This window comes from Mus pahari, chromosome 7 (genome assembly GCF_900095145.1).
Source record: "Mus pahari chromosome 7, PAHARI_EIJ_v1.1, whole genome shotgun sequence".
Classification (NCBI taxonomy): domain Eukaryota; kingdom Metazoa; phylum Chordata; class Mammalia; order Rodentia; family Muridae; genus Mus; species Mus pahari.
In genome coordinates this window covers 52,671,684-52,693,406 of record NC_034596.1, presented here as the reverse complement: position 1 = coordinate 52,693,406, position 21,723 = coordinate 52,671,684, and the positions used below count along the sequence as shown (strand labels likewise).

General features: G+C 42.0%; 1 protein-coding gene across 1 annotated transcript in view; it reads right to left on the bottom strand.

The window, feature by feature from the left end:
* Nucleotides 1–232: 232 nt before the first annotated feature.
* Brms1l (BRMS1 like transcriptional repressor) overlaps nt 233–21,723 on the bottom strand; it is a 32,216-nt gene continuing 10,725 nt past the window's right edge. The window contains exons 5-10 of the mRNA XM_021201492.2: nt 8,793–8,889; nt 7,773–7,856; nt 7,474–7,538; nt 6,369–6,408; nt 3,903–4,029; nt 233–1,801 (exon numbers count right to left, since the gene is read on the bottom strand). Coding sequence (XP_021057151.1) covers nt 1,684–1,801; nt 3,903–4,029; nt 6,369–6,408; nt 7,474–7,538; nt 7,773–7,856; nt 8,793–8,889 — 531 coding nt within the window. The 3' untranslated portion in view covers nt 233–1,683. The remainder of the gene's footprint in view (nt 1,802–3,902; nt 4,030–6,368; nt 6,409–7,473; nt 7,539–7,772; nt 7,857–8,792; nt 8,890–21,723) is intronic.

Below are 21,723 nucleotides of genomic sequence, written 5' to 3'. Positions count from 1 at the left end.
GGTTAAAATAGAGTACACTTATTAAAGTATAACACAACTGCATGTGTGTTTTTAGTTAAATATAACTTAGCTTCTTGAACACCTGCATATGCCCATAGAGGTGCACGTATGGGAAGCCGAGCAGAAGCCCTTCCCCAGCACAGAAGGCCTGTTGACGTCAGCACAAGCAAGAGGACTGGGTATAAACAACTGAACTTGAGTAGAAATAAGTAACACACAGCACTACAAATGGCGTTCAAACACTTCTGTTTATTACATACTAAATTTAAAAATACAAATCTCATTAAAAATGCTTATCAAACATCATATATATATATATTTATAAGCACTGCCAAATGCTACTGGGTTGGGACAGTCTGCACAGCCGCTAACGGTGATCAGAAACAGAACAGAGCAGCACAATGTTGTTGATACTGAACTTCAAAAGTCAGACAGGTACAATTTGGCAACTGTGGAGTAGTAACCTGCAGGGAATAGCTGCAGAGGTAAAATCATAAGGAAGTAACGGAACCATGCAGAGACTCCTTTGAGGAGTGTTAAGTGAGTCTTCCTCATCCTCTTAAATACATTGTAACAGAAATTAAAGTGCATGAGACCAGCAGAGTACTTCATTTGCCTGTACCCTGCATACACACTGTAGCCAACTGCGCAGCCAGGCGAAGGCTCCGGTTTTCTGCACAGTTCCAGAGGTTTCCAAGTTCATTTTGAATATGGCTAAGGGAAGGGAGGCCAACATTTTCTAAATTGCACCAAATGGCCTTAAAGTGTTAAAAACACTTAAAGAAAAAAAAAGCTAATTTGGGGGATGGTAGAGTTAAGGTATGTATCTATATGTATTCCACTCTAGCAATAAAATCAGAATAAGGATCTAGTTTTGCCTCTGGAAAATGCTTAGTAAAATCTTCGAAATTTCAGATGTGCAGAAAGCACGACAATACTGCCAGCCACTTGTCACTCTGACACTGTGCATCATAAACACCAGGCAGGATACCTGCCCTCTAAAAGCTCAGAAGAAACACAGGTAGCAACATGGTCACACTTGACACACTGCTACTAATAAACACCAAATATGATCTGCAAAAGAGGTCACCGCCATCCAGGAAGAAGAGAGGGAAAAGCAGTCTAGGAAAGTGCTCCCTTTTCTTCGAAAACCCAACAGTTTAATTTGGGGTAAAATGAGATTGTACAGGTAGGCCACCAGTTCTAAGAATGCTGGGGACGCTGTATATACACACTCACACACTTAGGTATAAATATCAGTTGTGATTGAAACTAATGCACTAGTACAAATCATTCCTAGGAAACATTTCATCAGTCTTATGTACAAACACAACGGGTGGTAATGGTGGGGATTTAAAACTGCAGACAACTGCACTGTAGTTCATTAGAGGTGAGACACACTCACATGAGTAAGACACAGAATGAAATGACACTGAGAAAGAAATACATACCAAACAGACCTGTTGGCACGGGACCTACGAGGCAAATAAACGCGATGGTCATGATTAGAATTCATCACGATTTCTCTTAATGACTTACTGATGCGGGGTCTACTTAGAGTACTGCCTAGAAGACACATTCTCTCACGACTGGATGAAAATATTAAGCTGCTGAATACATTTTCTTGGCTTCCATGGCACATTACACTTGGCAACACTAATGTGGGTAACACTTAGATCGTGATTACGAATGTTTAATTGAGTATTTTCCTTTCTGTAGCTGTGAAATGTAAAGCTTAGATTTGCTTCCATCAGGCCTCTTAAACCAAACTTCATCATGGTTAATTGTTGTAATTACAGCACTAAAAAAGAAAATAAAAAGAATGAATTACAATGTGGCTCATTTAATTTCGATTTATTTTATTATTACTGGGGGTTTATTCCTCTTTTCTTTTTCCTTCTATTTTTAAAGACACACCTTTCTAGCCCAGGTTGGCCCTGAGCTTGCATTTCCTCTGCCTCCACCTGGTTTATACTAATCTTCAGATTACTAGCTTCAAAACAAGGTTTCATATCGGCTACAATAGGCTCAGCAGGTCATTTACCAGATGCTGCACTATCAACTCAAATGTTATTATCTAGAGAAAATGGTGGTTCTTACTGTAGAAAGCTGATACTGAGAATTTACCATAAAGGATGAAGGCAGTAACTCATTAATATTTCCAAAAGATCACAGCAAGATAATTTATAGGTTATATAAACAATTATATAAACCGTAAGTCTAGATTACCACTTAAAAACACAATTTCTAGTTTTAAAGTTATATTTAATTACAAAGTACTCCTTTTCTGAGATTTATTTTTTGCCTTCGGTTTATGTGTATGAAGGTTTTAGCTGCATAGTGTACAAACTGAGTGCAGTGTCCACAGAGACCAGGAGAGTCAGACCCCCAGAGCTGGAGCTGCCTGATGGGTGCGGTGCTGGAAACCAATCCCATTCTTGGGGAGCCGCTCTCAGCAGCAGAACCACCTCTCCAGCTCACTAAATACTCGTCACATTTTTACCAATTTTCCTGTCCTCTCCTGCCTTAATTAATATTTTTGGTCTGAAGTCCAGTCTCCTGTATCCCCGGTTCCTCCCCAACTCTATCTGTAGCTACTGTGTTGGGAGCACAGAGGTCCTTGTGCTCAAAGATAACCTACAGAGAAACCAGGAATGTTAAACACTCAGGGTTCTCGACCTAGAAGTCTGAGATTGGAGGTGGCTAATCGCCTAGGTGATCCTTGTGCTCCCTGAATGGCCAGGAGTTCGCCCAGGCCCCCACACATAGGACTGGAGAGGGTTAATAGTCTAGGTGACCTCTGCACTGTCTGTATGACTGGGACAAAAACACCCGATCTTCGCCTAGGCCGTTAAGATAGCACAGATAGCCCATCTCCAGAACCCATCTTCATGGAAGAAGCGGCATGTACTTTTTGAGAGGAGTTCGATGTAATTATGCCTCCTTGTGCAGGATTTGTGTTAAACTAGGAAAGTTTTCTTCCCAAACGGCACTAAAATAAACAGCCTAAACCAGTCTCTAGAAGTCTGCAACAGACACCGGCTGCTAAGTCACTCTGAACCAGATTTTCGTCTTGCTTCATGTAGATCATTCTTCTGCTGGCTGTGGCCTGTGGCACTTGCAGAGATGCCCACAGCCAAGACTGGCCTTGAACTCCTGATCTTCCTGTTTCCACTCCCCTAGGTCTGGGATTATAGGCTCTCCACCTTGCCCAGTTCTGGTAGTGCTGCAGACAGACACTGGTAATCATTAAATTGTGTGTCCGCTAACCAAGCACTCTGACAACTGCGCGGCACTGCCAGCTGATATGGTTCTTTGTCTAGAAAACTGAAATGGGGCTGGTGAGATGGCTCAGTGGGTAAGAGCACCCGGCTGCTCTTCCGAAGGTTCGGAGTTCAAATCCCAGCAACCACATGGTGGCTCACAACCATCCGTAACAAGATCTGACTCCCTCTTCTGGAGTGTCTGAAGACAGCTGCAGTGTACTTACATATAATAAATAAATAAATCTTAAAAAAAAAAAAAAAAAAGAGGAAAACTGAAATGGCTGGGACCAGAAGAATTAAGAATTAATAGGCCCACCAAAAATTCTTAATAGTCTGGTTTGAAAGTCATTATATTAGGATCATAACAATTAATTACACTGTAAGAATTAATGAACAGGATCACTTATGGATAAATAATCCCAAGCATATCCACTATGTTAATGCTGTGATCGACTCTCGTGTGACGTCTACTATATCAATACTAACGATTGTGCACACATGATTGGATCTTACTCAAGTAAAAAGGATCCAGAGGAAGTAATGATGCACAAGTATCCTTCAGAGGCTGCAATGACTGACTGACAACCGGTGGAACAGCAATACTCAGCAGCAATGCAGTGCCAGGAAGCCTCTCACCTTGTGGGACACTCATCTTTTTTATCAATACATATCGTTTGTCCACGTATATACCATTCACCATCGTAATACAGTCTTCCCTCTTCAGACCTGGCACTGTGCAGATGTTTTTCCAGTTTCACAGGCGCTAAAGGGATCAGTTAAATAACTGTTATGGTAATAAAACAGTCAGAACTGTAAAAGACAACAGTAATGCATGCACATATATACATGTAAGAACTTTTGAAATATTCTCATATAGAAACCTAAAATGTAATAAAAACAAGAGCACCTCTTGCTTTTATCATTTATTATCTAATGCAAACAAAGATAAGCAATGATCAGTGAAGCACAGCCAGAAAGGTAGGCAAGCGCATAAATGATTAATTACCAGCACCATTTTTAAACAGCCCTGAAAAATACAAATTGTTATATTCCAGAGATTTGAAATTACTTTTCAAATCTCCCGTATAAGGCATCTCATACTTGGAAAAAAGCAGAATATAAAGTTTAGTGAGAAGTCTCCAGAACTTTAATTATCCTAAGTAGAACAGCATTTCCGACTCTCAGAAATCGTTTGGCATTAGTAGGTAAACTATTGCAGGGAAAACATGTTCCTTATGGAAACACATACATGTGATTGTCACAATCACACCACGCACCAGCGGCACCTTCACCATCCATACTGTCACGTCTCTGGGAATCACCAACACCTTCCCACGGACTTCACAATCCTCACCATAATCTGGTACTTACTTACTTACAAACATAGGACTCCACCTCCTGAAAGGAGGCTCCCAGTTTATTTCCTTCCCCACTGTCTCTCCAAGACCCTAAAAACGTCTCTATTATGTAGGAAGCAGTGATAAGTACATGTGTGCTTGTTTTATAGCCATTCATTCATTCATTACATGTCTGAGTCCATCCTATGCACAAGGGGCTGTGCTGGGTGCTGAGGGAAGACTAGAGACAGGAGCCAGCCTCCGGAAAGCTTATAATCCAGTCAGGAGGCAGACAAACAAGTAGAGAGTTCATGTAAAAGTGACAAGAGCCAGTGAGATGGCTCGGCACATAAACACACATGCCATACAAGCCTCGTGACCCGAGTCTGATGTCAAACCCCAAGTGAATGGGAAGAACCAACTCTCAAAGTTGTCCTCTGCTCTTCACATGTGCACCATGGCATGAATGTGATCCTTCTCTCTCCTCTCCTCCCCTCCCCTTCCCTCCCAATAACCCCCACATGCACAAGCACAATACTTTTTTCTTTAAAAAGAATTGTGGAATTTATCATTCCTAAAAATAAAGTAAAATGTACAAACGGGCAGTGAGTGTCATAAAGAAAAGCAGTACAGAGTTAAGCTAAACACTGGCGGGAAACGAGAGCCATTCTGCTAGGTGGTGGGCCTCTAACCAGTGGCAGCTAATCAACAGTCTGAGGAGCAGAAGCCACATAAAAGCCAGGCAGGCATAGCAGCAGCCTGTAATCCCAGCACAGGGAGCAGAAACTAGGGCTCCCCCGGACATTCACAGGAGCTAGACTTACTAGAATCAACACTCTACTCAATAAGGAACCTTGTGTCAATAAGTAAGGTAGAGAGCCATCAAGGACAAAACTCTAGCACCGCAGACACACTAATGTACCCACACACATAACTATATGTATAAACATACATACATACACACACACACACACACACACACACACACACACACCTCCCCCCAAATTAATGACTCAAAAACATTCTAGAGACTTAGGCATCTGACTCTCCAGTGAAGGGAAGTAAATAAATGTAATTTCCTGATATGAAATAAAGTTTAAAGGAACCATTGAAAAGAAAAATTGGAACATTCTTAAAGATAAATATCTCTTAAATATACTTTTGAAATGGAACAAGAAACTCTTTTCCTTAATATTTAAAAGATATTTTTTAATCTAACCCCACTACAATCCCATTATAATCCACTAAAGAATTACAAAAAAAAATCTATAAACAACAACAAAAGCCCATAGAAACCAATGTTCATTACAACTTGGGCAGTTGTCTTAGAGTTGTAAAAAAAATAAAAAGGTTAAAAAAAAAAAACATATATAATCTTAGCACTCAGGAGTCATAAACAGATCATAATTTTAGAAAAGATCTATTTCAATCCTTTAATCCCAGCACTTGAGGGGCAGAGGCAGGTGGATTTCTGAGTTCAAGGCCAGCCTGGTCTACAGAGTTCCATCACAGCTAGGGCTACACAGAGAAACCCTGTCTCCAAAAATCAAAACAAACAAACAAACAAACAACAATAAGAGAAAGAAGACAGAGACAGCATGGAGACTTTGAGACTTTCACAGGAAGCAGGAGACCCCGGGTTCCTCGTGTCAGTTACAGAGCTCTCTGGTAATGGAGCCACCATCAGGTTCCTCCTCAATATGCAGGTGATTTAACCACCTGACTGAACAATTCTCCACAGAATATGACACAACTCATAACTTACGTTCTGTTTTAACTCGGTGTGGACCCAATGTAGCCATTGCCTAAGGAAAAAGATGGGAAGGAGAGAAAAAAATCTGAATTCAGACTGAAAATAGATTTTGCGATCTATAATACATACAGTGTCCTCTATTAGTTCACTAACAGAATAAAATATAAACATTAGCTGTTCTCGTTTTCTTCTGGTGCTGGGGGAAGAACCCAGGGCCTCACACATGCTAGGCAAGCAAGGCAGACAAGCGCGCCAGAACTGAGCCATCCTGAACTCCAGGCTAGTGTTTTCTCAGGTCACAGAGAACACCTCCTTCCATAGCCACTACTGAGAGCTGAAATATGTTCTCTGGCAATTTATAAAAATGGGAATTTCTTTTATATTTTAAAGATATTTATTTTATGTACATGAATACACTGTCACTCCCCTCAGACACACCCTAAGAGGGCATCGGATCCCATTACAGTTGGTTGTGAGCCACCATGTGGTTGCTGGGAATTGAACTCAGGACCTCTGGAAGAGCAGTCAGTGCTCTTAACCACTGAGCCATCTCTCCAGCTCAAAAATGGGAACTTTTAATATGGAAAGCAAGCCTCAAACCTTGGAACCCAAAAAGGCTAAGAAATGAGGCTTTCAAGTTCAAAGACTACGGGGGTTACAAAGTGACTTCTAGGGCAGTCTGAGCGAAATAAAAAATAAAAATGGCAATAGAAATAAATAAAAAGTAAAAAGATGACAAGATACACAGCTCCATTCTTAAACAAGCATCAAAGAGTCGCACCTCGGTAGTTATTAATAAAATATAAAGCACATAGGTTCAATGTATTCATTCAAAAAATATTTACTGAATGCCTTCTATACACCAGAAACAGACAAAGCTCTGAACCCTATCACTCTAAGCAAACCAAACATATGCTATTCCATACTCTTGCATAAATTATTACACTATTATAGGAAAAAATACAAATTACTGACATGTCTCTAATTCTTAAAATACTCTACAGCCCATGTTAAGCAAAGCTTATTTACAACAATTTCATTTTCATATGTTGATGAACAAACTTTTAAAAGGCAGAGTATAAAAATGTACTTCTGCTGCACCATTCGCTAATCATACCTTCCTAATTGTCGTCCAGTCCTCAAGAATATCGAGATCCTGCAGCATATAAACTATATATGGACGTTGAGGCGTCAAGGTCAACTTGGCAGCACGAACGTCACACACCCAGTGAACAGATGCAGGAAGACTATGGGTTCAAGGCCAGCCTGGGCTACATGCAAGACCCGGCCTCAAAGGCGCCTGTACAAACTGACCACAGTGCACCATGAGCAGCTGTGTTCCCTCCGCCCCGTGCACTGGACACAGCCATTTCGACACCGAGCACAGTGTGGAGACCCAGAGTGTGGGAAGGATATCTGAGACAACGACTGGCTTCTTCTTGTCAGGGCTGAAAGGATCCTTCCTCTTTTTTCTTGACTGAAGCTCATCGTTCCACAGTTCTGCAAGGGAATCAGAGTGTGAGCTCATTTCCAGTGGCCACAGGAAGAAAGGGCAGCACAGAATCTCACGTTTACTGCTTGTTTACATACAAATCTCCAGGGCAATTGCGCACAGAGGTAGCTTGTTTTCATTTTTTTTTTTACGTGTATTTATTTATACGTAGTGTGTGTTGTGGTGTGCTGTGCACGCTTGCACACCACAACACACACATGGAGGTCAGAGGGCAACACTTAGAGGGTGTGTTCTCTCCTTGCACTGCACGGGTGCTGGGGATTAGATCCAGGTTGCCGGCCCTGGAGACAAGCACCTCTACTCCGAGCCATCTCACTAGTGGCCGCCCTGAGGCAGGTGCAGCTATGCTTCTTACTTCCGTTTTCCATACAAGGACCCATTTAGAAAAACTCGTCAACTGCCCATAGACACCTAACTCATGAGCAAGGCACCCACACTGGTCTCATCACATCTGCCCCAACTACAGCAAAGAAGCAAAATCAAAACACAAAACCAGTAATGCCTACTCAAGAACGGTGGGCCAGCCAATCTGGTAGAACTTCTACAGTGGCCAACAGAAAACTTCCCTATAGTCATCCTGAAATGGCCACACTTCACACTGACCGGGCCTAACCATCACGGCAGTGTTTCCTTTCTCCAAGGCAAACACCTACCGCCCTGAAACATTGACCCACTCGCCAGGAAGAACACAGGAAGCAGTCTTCCAGCAAGTCCCGTGGCTACCTCCTGTCACTCTGCTGGTCTGTCCCTTTTCCTATGCTGTCCCTTTTCTAGAGTGTGCCTCTGAAGCCAAGGACCAACCTCTACTTGATCTCGCTCTTCAGAAGTCTCCCCTGTTCCCTCCAGCTAGGGCATCACATTTGCATAGCATCCACTGGAGAAGACTGAGGCTTAGGGGACAACACATCCCACGCAGCCCTGACCTGAGGTAATGTCGATGCTGTGCCTGTCCTCCTCAAGCCTTCTTATCTTCTCCTCAAGCTCACTCTGGACTGTATCATATAATAAAAGCTTTTCACTCTGGAAAGAAACATGATACTTAAGTGAAGAGAAAGAAATACCAGTTTATCTTAACTAGCAATATCAAATGACTTAGCATACTTTAATATATGGTGGCTTTGGTTTGGTTTTGGTTTGGTTTGGTTTAATAAATGGTTGTTGTATTTGCTTTTTTCATTTATCTAAATTATTTTTGTTCCCCACACCCCCCTTCTGAGGCTTAACTAAGTAAAATAGCATCCTGTTTAAGACTATCTAAACTGAAGCCAGAGAAATGGATCAGTCACTTGTTGCTCTTGCAGAGGACCCAGGCTCAGCACCCAGCTAGGAACTCAAAACCACCTGTAACTCCAGCTCCAGGGGATTTGATGCCCTCCACAGACGGACGCATGCACGCACACACGCACACACACACATACACATGAATTAAAAAAAATACATAAATTTTTTAAATAAGTAAAGTAGATCATATTGGGTTTTACTGTATCTATATCATATTAAATACAGCAATATATCACAAAAAATATTTAGGAACAAATTTTAGAGCCATCTAAAGTAACTCAATAATAAATATATTTCAGTTAGAATATACTAAAGCAATAGATTGACTTACAAAAATGTAGCATGATAACTCAAGTATAAAACTATAGATTAATAACATCAGACTCACTTGCTAAAACAGACAAGACGGGGTGAGGATGAAGCCTAATGGGGAGTGCTTACCTAGCATGTTAAAGGCTCTTGTTCAATCCTAAGAACCACAAAAATATAAAACCATGAATAAAATAGACAGTGAGTAAATAAACAGGTAGATAGATAAACAAACAAACAAACCAATAGGGGATACATACAGTATAACCTTCGGGTATGTGCAGATTAAATTTGAAATCTGTATCAGAAGAACTCACAATCGACACACAGACCTGCTACCTATATGAGTGTGGCCTTCCTTGGTCTTGCAAACTTTTTATGCCCCAGTACAGGGGAACACCGGGGCCAAGAAGGGGGAGTGGGTGGGTAGGGGACGAGGGGGGTGCGGGGGGAGGGTATAGGGGATTTGGGGGACAGCATTTAAAATGTAAATGAAGTAAATACCTAATAAAAATTGGAAGAAAAAAAAAAGAGTGTGGCCTTCCCCAACTTTCCCAAGAAGTCTTGTCTTACGATAGATTTCGTAAGACACTCATATCTATAGTATTCCAGTATTGACTTGAAGTAATGTTGTGGTGAGTGGCTTGTGACTGTTAGCAGCTTGTCCCCTCTCTAACTTGATATCAGCGATTGTAGATGCTGTGCAAGTGCCTACCACTGACCTACAGCAGCCAGCTTTGACTTTCCGTTTGTGACGGAATCTTACTAAGTTGTTCATGCTGACCCCGAGATCAGTCTGGAGAAAAGGTAGCCCGTTAACTTGGGACCATACTGCCTCAATCATCCATGGAACTGGAATTACACACCTTCTCTACCATGCCCAGCCTTATAGGCTCTTATCAAAGGCCCTCTGTGTTATAGTTATACATTTTATGGCTTTTTAATAAAAAGAGCTACAGTGGTAATTATAAATAATTAGACCTTTTAGCCCTGAGTTTTAATCTGACCTGGTAAGACAGTGATTTTATTTATTTTACTATCATTATTTAAAATTACATATTTACTTTTATGTATGAGTATCTTGCCTGCATGTGCACCATCTGCATATCTGGTGCCTGAGGAGGCAAGAAGAGGGTGATGGATTCCTTGGAAGGAAGTTACAAACAAATAGTTGTGAGCTACAATATGGGTGCTAGGAGCAGAACTTGGGTCCTCTGAAAGAACAGTCAATGTTCTTAATTACTGAGCCACCTCTCTAGCCCCCGTTGGTTTTATTTATCTATTGATCGATCGATCTACCTACCTACCTATTTATTTACTTACTGTCTATTTTATTCATGGTTTTATATTGTTGTGGTGCTAAGGATTAAACAAGAGCCTTTAACATGCTAGGTAAGCACTCTCCCATTAGGCTTCATCCTCACCCCATCTTGTCTGTATGGTAGAGAAAAGACAGGAGTTAAAGAGGCATCAAAGTTTGTCTGTGGTGGACTGTGCTGGACTTGCCATATCTAATCTGAACACAGAGGCTCAGCTGTGGTGAAAGCTATAGTGGAACAAATGTCACATGAAATATTGTACCAGCAGATGTAGCAAAGGCAACAGAGGGTGGTGGGATAGATGAAGGAAAAGTACACAGTACCAATATATGAAAATATCCTAGTGAACCCTGTTGCTTGTACACTACAATGTTTAATAAAACACTAAATATAAGGAGTGGGGATATGGCACAGTCAGTAAAGTGCTTGTCATCCAAGCACAAGGACCCCAGTTAGACTTCCCAGTCCTCACTAGAAAGACCTTGTTTAGTAGCCCACTCCTGTGATCCCATGCTGGGGAGGGAGACAGGGTGATTCCTGGAGCTTGCCAGCCAGGCAGTCTAGCCAACCCAGCAAGCTCCAGGCTCAGTAAGAGACCCTAGCTCCAAAACCAAAGTGGACAGTAACTAAGGAAGACATCAGATATCAACCTCTGGACCCCACATCTGCATGAACACATATGCACACGCAGTCATAATGCACATAAACATGTGCACACAAACATGTGCATACATTACACAAAATAAACATCTATGGGGTGAAAACTATCTTTTTTTTTTTTTTTAAAGATTTATTTATTTATTATATGTAAGTACACTGTAGCTGTCTTCAGACACTCCAGAAGAGGGCGTCAAGATCTTGTTACGGATGGTTGTGAGCCGCCATGCGGTTGCTGGGATTTGAACTCCGGACCTTCGGAAGAGCAGTCGGGTGCTCTTACCCACTGAGCCATCTCACCAGCCGGAAAATAACTATCTTATTACATGCTGCTTTCAACACTCCCTTTTGCTTGTTCCTCTGACTTATAAATATTCCAACTATATCAGAATCGTGCTGTTGATTCTGATATAGTTACAGAAAAGAGAAAACAGAAACAGGCCTCCTCAGGAGACAGGCCTCCTGGCAGCTATCAGCACATCTACTTCCCTAAGCAAAGATGACTTATATAAAGAACTGAAGTGATAAGGCTTTGGCTTTTATGAATATGAAGCTAATAGATTCTCTTTGCTATATACTGGTAAATTTGCTCTAGGCTAAACAAAAATTCTCTAAGACCACTAATCAGTTTTTAAAGATTTATTTATATATTATGTGCATTGGTGTTTTAAGTGCATGTCTCTCTGTGTGAGAGTCAGATCCCCCAGAACTAGAGTTGCAGACAGGTATGAAATGCCATGTGGGTACTAGGGATTCAACCGGGTCCTCTGAGAGATCAGCCAGTACCCTTAACCACTGAGCCATCTCTCCAGTCCCCACTAATCACTCTTTATGATTTGTTTTAAAAATCTACAACAAGAGCTGGAGAGATGGCTCAGAGGTTAAAAACACTGACTGTTCTTCCAGAGGTCCTGAGTTCAATTCCCAGCAACCACATGGTGGCTCACAACCATCAATAGTGAGATCTGGTATCTTCTACTGGTGTGCAGGCATACATGCATACATAACATTGTATACATAATAAATAAATAAATAAATCTTTAAAAAAAAAACTGCAACAAGAAACTGAAGTGTTTTAAGCTTTCAAGGTCTTTCTAAAACTATTAGATACAGACCTACCTATCCAGACATGGTAGATTCAACCTTAAGTAGCAGGGTTTCCCAACAGAGGAGTGAAGGGCTGGGAATGTAGTTCAGTTGGTACAAGTGCTAGTCTAGTATGTACAAGGCCCTGGGTTATATTCTTAGCACCTCATAAACCATTCTTAGTGGCACACACTAAATCCCAGCCCTAGAGTTCAAGGCCAGCCTGGTCTACATAGTAAGTTTCAGGCCAGCCAAGGCTACATAGCAAGACCCTGTCTTTAAAAACAAAAACACAAGCATACCATTAGATACACGAAACTATCCTGTTTCAGAACAAGAAAAATTACAGAACGAAAAGCCTTGAATCTATTCTCATTTCAGACCCTCCCTAAATTAGTTACTTCTGTTAATGCTGTGGCCAAATATGTACGTGGCAAAAGCAGTTTAGGAAAGAACAGTTTATTCTGGCTTACAGCTTGAGGCTGCTGAGCGCATTATGAGCAGTCAGGGAGTAGAGAAATAATGCTAGTGCCCAATTCACTTCCTCCTTATTCAGTAGAGGGCCCCAGGCCATGGAATGCTGTTGGCCATACTCAGGATGGGTCCCCCCCCCCACTCCTCCCACCCGCATTTAAACAGCCTTACAAACATGCCCAACATGTTTCTAAATCCAGGCAAGCTGACAACCAAGATTAATCTTCACATTCTCCTTCTAAAGAGATTGTCTCCTTATTCTCCAACCCTGTCCGAACCTCAGAAGCCTCCCAGAGAGAGAGGAAGAAAGTCCTACTTGAGTCAGGACACTGCAGGGTTGGGGAGGAGAACACAGACTCTGGGTGCCTGCAGTGGGTTTTCTGCCCATGGGTGACTGCTTACCAGGAATGCAAGCCCTCCATCCTCACAGTTAGACTGACTGAACCTCTTCCTTAGTCCTTTCCCAGGCTGACATCTTTGCTTGTCTCCTTAGGGTAGTTCTAAGGAGTCCCAGGGCAATGACTCCAAGGTTCCATTTCTTGCTAACTTCACAATGACCTGTGTTCAGAATGAACCCCCTCCCTCCCCTTTGGTAGTTTCTTGCCTTACGTGCCTCACGGTTCTCAACCTCCTGCCAGACTGGAGATTTTGAAGGATCAGAGATGACACAGCACAGTAGCCAGGACTGATGGTGCATGCCTGTAATTCTAGGACTTAGGAGGTGAAGGCAGAAAGATTAGGAGTTCAAGGCCAGCCTGACTACATAAGTGACTTCGAGGCTAGCTTAGCTACATGAGAATTTGCCTTAGTAATTAATACCTTAGGCTGGGGGGATGGCTCAGCAGTTAGAGGCACTTGTGGTGCAAGCCTGGCGACTTAATTTGATCCCCAGAACCTATGTAAAAGTAGAAGGAAAGACCTGATTGTACAAAGCTGTCCTCTGACCTCCACATGGTACATCCACCGCCAACACAAATGCACACACACAAACGAGAGGAAAAAAAGCAACAACAAAAAAGCAACTGCACTGAAATTTTTAAAAAACAACAAAAAAACAAAACAAACAAACAAACAAAAACAACAACAAACTTAGAACAGACCTTTTAAAACTTAGGCCTGCCTGTGGGAAAATTACAACACTAAACTTTCAGATCAACTGTAAATACAAGGCTATGGATGATAATAGAAAAATAGTTTAATTATATCTACAGGGCTGGATGTGTAGCTCAGTGATACCTGGTATGAGTCCCTGTTGTCACCCCAGAACCTCCCTCAATGGGCTAAAGAATTCAGTTTATAAAATTAAATCTAAAAGAAATTAAAGATACAAATTTTTCTCAGAGTGGGATACATGCTTCCTGATTATAAGGCTCCCCTGAAACTGGGTACAGTGATGACTCCTCTACGCTTGGTACTTGGAAGTGCGTCAGAAGTACTGCTGCTTACAAGTTCAAGGCCAGCCTGGCTACATAGGAAGATCATACCTCAAAAACTTAAAGGTTGCCCTGAGTGTCCAACACACTCAGTGAAAGAGAGCCCCATGCCTCACTACTTCCCAACACCAAGGATGAGGAAGAAACCTAACAGGTCAGGAGCAGTAATCAAAATGACGTCTCAAAGGCACTAAGTAAGGTCCAGGCCCAGTCCACATCCAGGAGATATGGATGCTGAGGGAGAATGATCAGAAGTGCAAGGCCAGTCCTGGATCCACAGCAAGATCCCATCTCAAAGAGTGAAGCAACTGTCCTGTCCTAAGGACACACGACACCATCTACAGACCTCTACTGTCCTAAGGACACACGACACCATCTACAGACCTCTGCTCTCAAGTGAGAGGCACAGTGCGTTTAGACAGCCAAGACAGCAGGTTAAGATAGTTCCTTGACACTCTACTAACTTAAAAATATAAACTAGGGGCTGGTGAGATGGCTCAGTGGGTAAGAGCACCCGACTGCTCTTCCGAAGGTCCGGAGTTCAAATCCCAGCAACCACATGGTGGCTCACAACCACCCATAACGAGATCTGACACCCTCTTCTAGAGTGTCTGAAGACAGCTACAGTGTACTTACATATAATAAATAAATAAATCTTTAAAAAAAAAAAAAAGACAATTAAAAAAAATATAAACTAGGTTTTTTTCTCCTTGAATGAGGGCAGCAGTTATTAACACTTCTAATGAGCAAAGTAAGTCAGAAATCTAGGTCAAATAAAAGTTGCTTCTATCTTACTCTCTTTGTTCATTCAGTCTCGGGAAACCCAGCCACCAAGTCCTAAGTGGAGAGCAAAGGCAGCATGCCAGGACCAGCAACAGCCCACCAACCCACCAACCCACCAACCCCATCAACCCACCAACCCACCAACCCCATCAACCCACCAACCCCATCAACCCACCAACCCCACCAACCCCACCAACCCACCAACCCCACCAACCCCACCAACCCCGATAGTGAAATATACCCTCTACCCTCAGTCAAGCCTTGCAAAGCCCTCACCATCAAACTACAAAACAAACAAAAAAAAAAAGTTTTACTCCACTAATTCTGAGTAATTGATTATATATAAAGAAGTACATAGCCAACACAGGAGATCTCACTAACTTCTCTATACCCTGTCTCAAAATGCCACTAAAAACTACCTCCTACCAAACTGAAAAAGAAAATGAGATCTAGCATAAGAGACAGAGGGCAAAGGGATTTCCAAGTGGTAGCTAGAGAACCTTCATAAGGACAGAAATGCAGTTTGTCCTGGAAGCACGGAGAAGGGATGAAGCAGGATAAAGGAGATGGAGCAGGATAAAGGAGATGGGGCAGGATAAAGGAGATGGGGCAGGATAAAGGAGATGGGGCAGAATGGGGCAGGACGGAGGAGGGGGGCAGGAAGGGGGGCGGGAGGGGGGCAGGGAGCTTGGGGGATTGCTCTCAGGAGGCAGCACCTAACCAGTGGCACAAAGCTGCAACAGCATTAGGGCTTCAGAACAAGGCAGCGCAAGCCACAGTAAGACCATCTCTTACCGTTCACCTTAAGAAAGAAGCTGGTTTGACCTTTGCAGGACATGGCTTTAAAGCTAGGATATCTGAACATGGACCACAGGCCTCATGTTTATTCAGACTTCCCTTGAGTTTATTAGGTGATTGAAGAGGGATTAAGAGAACACAGGCAGAGACACCCAAGGCAAGTTCCCTGAGGTGACAGCTTCCTGTCCCAGAAACAGTGAGAAGAAACAAGAGGAAGGCACGGGCCAGGCAAAACAAGGCCAACATGGGGAAGAGGAGGTCCTAGGCCCTATAAAATACCTAAGCCAGCTCCATTTAGCAGACTCCATCCTTAGGGCCCCTCCCATCCCAAAAGGATGAAGCAGACACTTTCTTATGCTCCTTGTGGCTTGGTCCTTCATAGACGCGCAATTCATTGTCAAAAAGAACAAGCTGTGCAAACTCCCTAGACAACTCTCAGCAACCCATTACAGTAACATTTATTTTTTCCTCAGGGTGAGGGGTGTCAATCAAACTGTAATGTTTTGTTTTTGTTTTTAAAAGCAACAACTCCAGAGACTCACAGATCTGTGGGAAGTCCTGAGAAAAATAAAAAAGAAAGCAGGTAAGTCAGGCCTGATAATACAACTTACAGAAATTCAAGGCCGACCTGGACCACCAGGTAAGTTCAAGGTCAGTCTGACCAAATAAGTGTCCTAAAAACAAGAGGTAAGTAGAGGGCCAGGGAGCCAGCTCAGGGTGGGGCGCGTGACCCACATGCGCAGAACCCAGTATTCAATCTCAGCCCCAAAGAAGCAAAGCCAGCGTAACTGAAGGCATCACTAGCTCCCATAATGGAAACAAAATGGACAAGCACAGCTGAAGTAGGCTATAACTCGCCACCCCGCTGGTTAAGTGTACATCTTAATTACAAAAACTGTTTTCCGTAAATATAGTTACTACCAACCTCTGCACATACAGACATGGTAGAGACAGGTGTTATTTGTACCACAGAAAGAATCAATAGAAGACCGTAACTCTGGCTCGGGAACAATATTTATAATTAGGGCAAAAACAAAAAAACTATAAAACAAGGATATAAGAAGAACGGAATGAAGAAGCTCATGGAACTCCTGGCTTCTGCTAACAAGCTAGCCATGGCTAAAACTGATAGACATGTGGGGCTAATTCCAGAGGCAACATCTAAACATCCCAGAAAGCTGTCACTGAGACGCAGAGTTCAGAAACAGAATAACACGCTGCTTGTTTTCACTATAAGCCTTCAGAGGGATGTGTACACGGAACCTGCCGAAAGGACACATTCAAAGAGTATTTAGAACCACAGCACGCGCGGGAAACCCAGCTTGAAAATATATTAGGATACTGAAGAGTTGTTCAGATTTTACAACCTGCTATGTTGTAAAATATATACAAATATGTTCACTTATTAACAGTGATTATCTCTGCATGGTAAATTAGGATTTCAGTTCCTTCTTTAAACTTATTTTTCAAATTTTATCAGTAGACATTTACTATGCTTACAAATGAAAGGCAAACTTTCTTTTTTTTTTTTTTTTAAAGATTTATTTATTATTTTATGTAAGTACACTGTAGCTATCTTCAAACACACCAGAAGAGGGCATCAGATCTCATTACGGATGGCTGTGAGCCACCATGTGGTTGCTGGGAATTGAACTCAGGACCTTTGGAAGAGCACTCAGTGCTCTTAACCGCCAAGCTATCTCTCCAGCCCGCAAACTTTCTCTTTAGCTTGTCTACGACTATGTGTTCCTGTGTGTGCGTGAGCATGTCAGTGCACATGGAGGCTAAAGGCCAAAGTCAGGGGCCTTCTTCAGTCTCTTTCCAGCTTAGCATGTGAGACTAGGTCTCCCACTGAACCTGGAGCTCTTCAATGGGGCTGCACTGCACGGTCAGCAAGCTCCAGGGATCTGTTTGTCTTTATCACCTTTGCCCAATACTAAGGTCACAGCTACCCACTGCCAGCTGTATGTGGCTTCTACATGGGTTCTGGGATCCATACCCAGGTTCTTGCTGACCAAAAAGATCAGAACCCTGAAGATCTCTCACAAAACTCAAGAACCAGAAGCCAGACTGACTTACTCTAAAGTCCTCTGATTCCTGGTTTCCACCGGCTACTAAATCAATCTGTTTGTCTTGTCTCTCTCTCTCCCCGCTTCCTCTTTCCCCTCTCCGTGTGTGTGTGTGTGTGTGTGTGTGTGTGTGTGTGTGTGTTCACATGCTTTCAGGATTTTATGTGCTGGATTACAGAAATATGCTACCACCACACTCAGTTTTATGGGGTGCACAGGGCTTTACTAGGCAGTGCTTTACCAACTGAGCCATATCTCTTGCCCTGCTGTCAAATCTTAGTCACTGCAGGCCCTGGAGTGAGATCCAAAGAGCTAGCCTGAGAAGCATCCCCAGCCTTTCCAAGTGTGACACTAGTACTCTACACATGCAGCATTGCCTTCTTTAACTTGATCCGGCTATCCGCTACCTCCATCCTCAGTGAGGCAGTGTACTTTACCTGTGTATACCCACGCGCACATGCCTAGCCTCAAATCTCTATCTGCTGCCACTCAAGCAGACAGACAAACGGCAGACTATCTCTCTCCTCTCGACTCCCAGTTACTTCTATGTGACTCAAATAAAAAAACTACAAAATGAGCAGATGAAAACGATGAGATATAATTTAGCTTTTACAAAAACCAAAATCCTATTATTTGTGACATGGATAAACCTTAATCTAAGTAAAACAAATCAGATAGAGAAAAACAAACACTGCAGAATCCTTCTTATATATGGACTCAAAAGAGAAAAAAAAAAGTAGTAATAACTGGAACTCAGAGCAATAGAGGGTAGACTGGCAGTCACTAGGCACCGGGGAGGAGAAGGGAATGGGACTTGTTGACCAAAAGGCACAAAGCTTAGACAAAAGAAATAGGTTCTGCATCTACTGCACAGCAGTGGTGGCTACTGGTATAGTAACACACTGTGTACTTGGAAGTTGTTATAATAGCTTCTTCAATTCTGCAGTGGTTTCAAAGACTCAGAGGTTTGACTACTTTGTATCCAGTTGGTAGAACTGCTTGGGAAGGATTAGGAGGTGTGGCCTCCTTAAGGAGGTGTGTCACTGGGGCAGACTTTGAGGTTTCAAAGGACTGGCACCATTCCCCATGTGTTTTCTTTCTGCCTCCTACTTATGGATCAGCATGTGAGCTCTCAATTGTTCCTGCCACTATCATGGACTCTCTGAAAACATAAGCCCGATTAAATGCTTTCTTTTATAAGTTGCCTTGGTCATGCTGATTTGTCACAGCAACAGAAAAGGAACTCAGACAGATAAGTTAACTTGGTTTTGTTTTTTTTTTTTTAGATTTATTTATTTATTATATGTGTGTACACTGTAGCTATCTTCAGACACTCCAGAAGAGGGCATCAGATTTTTGTTACTGATGGTTGTGAGCCACCATGTGGTTGCTGGGATTTGAACTCAGGACCTTTGGAAGAGCAGTCGGTGCTCTTAACCACTGAGCCATCTCACCAGCCCAACTTGGTTTTTTAATTACCCCTCAATGCATATTATCAGAATATCATGATATACAGCATAAAGGTATAGACTTTTCAATTATAAAATTAAAAATTGTTTTATTTTTAAGAGAGAAGGCATAGCAGTCCAGCACTCAGAAAGCAGAGGCAGGAGATCACAAGTTCAAAACCATCTTATAATACACAGTAAGTCAAAAACAAACAATCAAAACCCTACAAATATAACTCTGTGGTAAAATACTTACCAAACAAGACAGGAAACAGAAATACCCTAGACCATGTAATTACAATTTTAGTTTTAAAAAAAAAAACTGAAATCATTATGTGCACAGGATATTTGCATTCCCTTGCAGACTATTGTAGCACTATTCACAGCAGCTTGTATTGTTGTGATTTTACAATCTGAATACTCCTAGACAACTGCAAGGGTAATTAAATATGATGTCTGCAAGCAATGAAGTACATTTGAACCTGAAAATAGGAAGTCCTGCCATTTGTGATAACATGGGTGGCCTGGAGGACATATGCAAATAAGTCAGACACAGTAGAAAGATACTACAAAGCTCTTACATGAGGGCTATGCAAATCAATCTAATGTACTGAAGTAGAGAATAGAATGGGGGTTACCAGAAGTTAGGAAACAGCGGGGCGGAAGGCTGCAGCAGGCATGAACATGCAGTCACACAAGAGGATCAGGCGCTACAGATGTGTCAGCAAACATGGTGCACACCATTCTCCAATTTTGTTAAGAAGTCAGTTCCCAGTTGGGCTCAGGGGCTCACGCATGCAGCCCCAGACAGCCGGGAGGCTGAGGCAAGATCGCCTGAGCCATGAAGTGGTATTTTAAAGAGATTAGTATAAAAAGAATTTTTAGGAAGAAAATGAAGAAAAAAGAAGAGGAGGAGGAGGAGAAAGAAAGGGGAGGGGAGGAAAGAAAAGGAAATAAAAGAAAGACAAGGGTTAACTAATCCATTAACACGTATAAAAATTTTAACATATTTCCCTCAGGAAGTAGTAGACCCAAAAATAAATAATAAATAAATTAATTAATTAAATAAAATAAAAACTAGCCAGACTTGATAGCACTTGGGAGGCAGAGGCAGCATATCTCTATGACTTTTGAGGCAATGATGTCATATTAATACAAACAAATACATGGAAATGAAAAGTTGTTAAGAGAAATAAGATGCTTGCACAGTTTCAAAGTAATTCTCCTCACATTATAAATCTATCAGGTCAGGAAAAAAATAAGTTTACTCAGCAATTCCAATCAAGTGATTCAAGTAACATCACCAATAATGGGACTTATCAAAACTGTACACTCCCCAGCAGAGTTCAATTAAAAAAAAAAAAAAAAGCAGCAATAATATTTCTTCCTAATTTACAAAACCTTGTTTTTCAATAATGGCAAGCAAGGCCCTTGATTCAGTCTGCAGCATCACAAAAAATAGAGATCATGAAGTCAAGGAAAGCCCAAGGCAGTACTGCACTAAAGAAAACTAACACAGTGCGCCCACCCACCCAGCAGCAGCAGCAGGCAGGCAACACTAACCACCCTGTAACTCCAGCTGAAGAGTCCAGTGCCCTCCTCTGGCCTCCTCAGGCACTGCACATACTTGGTACATAGCAAGCAAACACCCACACAAATAAAACAAAGATAAATACACACGTTTAAATCATAAACTCAAACATAATTGACACTCATAAAACTGACAGCTCAAGTCCTAAATACCTATTTACATATCAATTATTCCTAATTCTTCTTAAACATTCTGAAATCAAATCAAAGACGGTCCTAAAATTGAAAACAAATTTCATTTATAAAAAAAGGAAGGAAACACCTAAATAAAATAAACAAAATATCAGCAATGTGCTTGGCATGGTGGCACACCTGTTCTCACTATCTTAAATAGAGGCAGGAGGATGGAGAGTTCAAAGCCAGTCTGCACTACACAGTAAGCCCTCCCTCAAGAAGGAGTGGTGGTGACGAGGAGCAATAGCAGTCTGAGTGTAGTGGCATGCACCTTTAATCTCAGCACTCCAGAGACGAAAGCAGAAATCTCTGACAGTTCCTAGCCAGTCTACATATGGAGTTCCAAACTAGGTATGGCTATATATTGAGATAAAGAAAGAAAGAGAGAGAGAGAGAGAGAGAGAGAGAGAGAGAGAGAGAGAGAGAGAGAGAG